General features: G+C 43.7%; 1 protein-coding gene across 2 annotated transcripts in view; it reads right to left on the reverse strand.

Moving 5' to 3' along the window:
• The window catches only part of BBS7 (Bardet-Biedl syndrome 7), a 33,823-nt gene extending 29,391 nt beyond the window's left edge, over nucleotides 1-4,432 (reverse strand). Inside the window, exon 1 of one of the 2 annotated variants that reach the window (XM_039320149.1) lies at nucleotides 4,262-4,432. In XM_039320149.1, coding sequence (XP_039176083.1) covers nucleotides 4,262-4,297 — 36 coding nt within the window. In that variant the 5' untranslated portion in view covers nucleotides 4,298-4,432. Of the gene's footprint in view, nucleotides 1-803; nucleotides 854-4,261 lie in introns of those variants that run through there. The other variant, XM_039320150.1, reaches the window with a different exon arrangement.
• Between the last annotated feature and the right edge of the window lie 138 nt (nucleotides 4,433-4,570).

A 4,570-nucleotide genomic window follows, 5' to 3' on the forward strand; every position in this document is an offset into this window, starting at 1 on the left:
TTTATTAAGGTAAGCCTCCCTCAAAACAATGGAACTTAATGGCAATTAGGCATAAATCTTTGGATTTGCTTGCTCAAAGAGCAAGTGGCAACCATGGCTAGCTCTATTTAGTGCATTAACTCCAGGTGACATAAAACCATAAGCGCAAATTATAACACCCTAACAAAAAATTAACAACTAGGACAAAAAAGCCAGTTAAATTTTGAGGTAGATCATGCCACAAGTCAGACATCACATCCCAAAAAAATATGCATTGTTTCAAGGAAGAGACCCAAAGAGCGCCTATTCTATTGGAACAGGTGGAATACAATTGAACACAAATAAACCAAAAAATAAACTAGTCCTATGTGCTAAAGAGCATTACAAACACCTTGAATCCCACTGTAAGCATGTACACTCATGTAGAGGTATTAAATGGACATAATGAGGTACCCTTATAAGTACTTATTCTGCTACATTTTGCACCAATTGCAGTCTCTAGGTCAGTGGTTCTCAACCTTTTTAATGCCGCGACCCCCACCCGGTCGTAAGTTGAGGACTACCCAACCGGTCGTAAATTGAAGACTACCCAACCGGTCGTAAGTCGAGGACTTTCCCTGCCTGGAAGCGCCGCGCATGCGTGGTGCCGCCCCCTGCACCGGCTGAGGCGTAGCTGGCAAGCGGCAGAGGTGGAGCAGGCTTCCCACCGGCTGGGCCACCAGCTAGCCCAGCCCAAGGGAGGTAAGGCACCCGCCGGGCCCCATGTGTGCCAGCAACCCTCCCTGCGCCCACCGGCCTCCCACCTCTGGCTCTCTTTTACTTACATTTTTAGTAGTTGCTCAGCAGTGAGGGGTGGAAACTTCCAGACAGCTCGCCTTCGCTGCAGACAACTTGCAGCACCGTTTGCAGAATGGGACTTTTGGCAGGCTCAGCGGGGCAGAGACAGCCTGGACAATTCCTATTGGCTTTTGAAAGCCAATAGAATTAGACTCTATTCAAGAGAGTCTATTCTATTGGCTTTCAAAAGCCAATAGAATAAAAGGGAGTAGCACAGCTAAGGAAAAGGGGAAAAAAATGGCGGACTGCGTTGTTTGGCGACCCCCGTGAAATGGTCGTTCGACCCCAAATGGGGTCGCGACCCACAGATTGAGAACCACTGCTCTAGGTAATTTTCAAAGGCAGCCCCATGTAATATGCATTTGCAGTAGTCAAATTGTGAGGTGACTAAGGCTTGAGTGACCACAAGCATTGCCTATTTCAGCAATGGTCATCATTAGCACACTAGAGTTAGCCACAGCTCTCACTTGCTCTTTGAACAGGAGTTGCAAATCCAAGAGGACCCTACCCTCTATTGTGAACTGGGCTTGTGAGGAAGCTTAAGGGACAGGAAAACAGGAGTTAAGAATAAAGTATAGAAACACTGAAATATGAAGTAATATTGAATCTTTTAGATAAGGTCCTTTTTAAGGATATACTAGGGTTACCAGATCTGAGTTGCAGAAATATGGATACCCAAGAGATGGCAGGAAAGAGGTCTGTATCTTATTATTACTGGTCATCTAGACCAGGGCTTTTCAAGCAGTGGTACACGTACCACTGGTGGTGCTTTGGTGGTACGTGACCATCCTAGACAAGTGTAGTCAAGGAAGGGAATGAACTGAAGCGGCAGCAGTGCCACATAAGCCTGAGGAAGAGACAGCTGGAGCTGCACAGCTGTTGGGGCTCAGCAAAAGCTCCAGGATCAGCGCCGGACTCCAGCTGTTTGGCGCTTCCAAGAGAAGCGCATAGCTGGAGGTGCACCAAAGAGAAAAAGGAGGGGGGAGAAAGGAGAGGATATAAAAGGAAGTTTTGGCAGGAAAGGGAAAGAAAAAAAGACAACGGGAAAGAGAAGGGGATGGAAAAAGAGAGACGGAGAAGTGCAGCCTTGAGAGGAATCAACTGGAGGTGCACCAAAGAGAAAAGGAGGAGGGAGGGAGAGAAGAGAGGGCATAGATGGACGTTTGGGCGGGAAAGGGAGAGGAAAAAAATAGACAATGGGGAAAAAGAAGGGGATGGAGAAGAAACTGTGGAAGGAGAGCCCAGAAGTCAGGGAGGAAAAAAATAGGAGAAAGAAACTGGAAGGAGAACCCAGCAGGCAGGCAGGAAGAAGAGACGGGAAAAGAAACTGAAAAGAGAGCCCAGCAGGTAGGGAGTGTTGAAAGAAAAATCTTCATTAGGATCCAGACCAAGCCGGGAATAAAAATATGGAGATTGCTTTAGAAATAAGGTTGTAGTTTATTGAAGAGCAGAGCCAGACAGAAATGAGGCTCTGGGAAAGCTGACCACATGTTGCTGGGAGTGGTGGGTTTTTATACCTTCTTGGGCTTTTGTGTTTGGAGTTGTTCTTTTGGCATGAACTTTGACCTGAGGTTCAGTGTGCTTTTCTGGTATTCTAATGGTGGTGGGTTAATCCTATTATGTCCCAAAGGTCACATCCTGCTTCACTGGGGCTGATGACTATGTCCTGTGTTAGATTTTTTGGGTGTGAGAGGTTGTTGATTCTAGGGATCTTTGTCTTTCTAATCCCATCAGCTCTAAGCTTCCTGGCTCCAATCTTTCTGACAGGATTATCACATCTGCATTTCTACAGACCTGGTTTCTGCTTGGGGCAGAGATACTTGGGAGGGGGGAGGTCCTGCCTAAGATTTTCCATTATTCCTTTGGAGAAATATAATATTTTTCCTTTTTAATATTCCCCAAACTATTTCTTTCTCTGGGGGGGGGGTTGCTGTCCTCTTACAGGAGGAAAAAGAGAGAGGAGAGGGAGCGAGGAAGAAGGGCTGACCAGCCAGCTGACCACCAAAGTAGTGGTGCATATTAATAAATATGGATAAATTCATCAAACATTTATCAGTGCAGAGGGAAAGTGATTCAGCAAAGGAACCACCACCAAAGAAATTAAAACCGGTACTTTCCCCCTCTTTTTTACAGTTTGTATCATTTTATTAGATTATAGAATAAAATACAAAAATACAAAAGCAAATAATAGGACACAATGGGGAGGAAGAAGGGAAAAAAGTGAGGGGGGAAAGGGAAAAAGAAAAGGAATTGACTTCTGACTTCCTCTGTTGCAGTAGAATGAAGCATTAACATCGAACCTCAACTTTTTACTTTTCCATAATAGTATAAACTAGCCATTACAACAAATCAATCTAATCAGTAAAACCCAAAATCCCCCCCTTCTTTTTTTTAGTCATCAAGTTTTTGACACCTTGCTAAGCACTGGTGGTACTCGAATATTGTCATGTCCTAAAAGTGGTACAATCTGTGAAAAGGTTGAAAAGCCCTCATCTAAACTTCTGCTGCCCAGATCTTTTAGCCCCAGTGATAAACAGGGATACAAAACCCCATATTTTTCTGTATTCCTGGTATACCTCTGTGGACCCAGATCCTAAAAATAAGAAATTAAATGTATTTGATTAATACATGAGATTTTGTGTCAAGATATCAGTATCTCAAGTAAGTGAAGTACTTGATTGAAGCCAGGGTATCCCTGAGATCAAAGCAGTCAGGATGGTGGTTTCAACTTTTTTATATATGTGTGTGTGTGTGTGTGCAACTGATACATGATAAAAGGGGCAGGGCTCTAACCACAAGCCATCAACTTGATTTTTTGACTGCAGCTGCACGTTATTTCATTTTATAATAATCCCTCTGGGGTCTATATTAAACTATGCATGCCTTCTTCACTTTGCAGTGTGCTTGTTTCCCATCGTTTTAATTAGAAAAGTTAAAAATAATTAAAATTAGTTAATCACTTATCTCTCATATTAGCATTCTCAGAAATTTTCCTAAAGCTTCCTTACTAATAAAAAAATCTCCAATGATGGAAGTTTAACTAACAAAAAGATAAAAGGTAACTGCAGGTTATACTTTAATACCCAAAAAATTGTTGAAGAGTCATATTCACATGTCCTTATTTTTTCCCCACTGGATTGATTATATTAGACGAACTATTTGAAAAAGAATTCAGTCTTCTCTTCCTGCAACTCATTGATAATGCTACTTCCCAAGCAGGAATTGTCAAAATGGTGCCATCTAGATGGGTGGGGCTACAATTCCAATACTGCCAATAGGTCAATCCCTTTGTAGGGTTTTTTTCGGGAAGGCTGCCATAGACGTATGAATAGGGGTGGTCTGCAGTAATAACTGCATAGAGAAAGACTAAAAACGATGCTTCCGGGGGAAGGGGCGCAAAACAGCCTACACTCGCTGTCACAGGCATCGCGTCCGCTCGCTGTACCTGCAGGTAATCCATCCGGTTCAGACTCAGTTCCATGGCAATGGGCAATGGGCAAGTTACCAACGCTGGCTTCGGCTTCCTCTTTCCAGTTCTCCGCGGGCATCAGTATAGAGAAAGCTTACGGCCTAAACACTATCTCAAGGCCTCTCGTTACTATGGTGACGAGGCAGATTTGCGTAAACCCGACAATGCCCTGGTTTTTAATTGGAGGCGGTGCGCTCTTGGGCAGTACGCTTCGCTTTAAACGCGCCTCGTGATTGAAGAAGGAGCTGTCACTCAAGTAAAAAGAAAAAAGAAAAAGAAAAGAAA

This window comes from Crotalus tigris, unplaced genomic scaffold (genome assembly GCF_016545835.1).
Source record: "Crotalus tigris isolate CLP2741 ecotype Arizona unplaced genomic scaffold, ASM1654583v1 scf7180000023625.2024221, whole genome shotgun sequence".
In the NCBI taxonomy this organism is placed as follows: domain Eukaryota; kingdom Metazoa; phylum Chordata; class Lepidosauria; order Squamata; family Viperidae; genus Crotalus; species Crotalus tigris.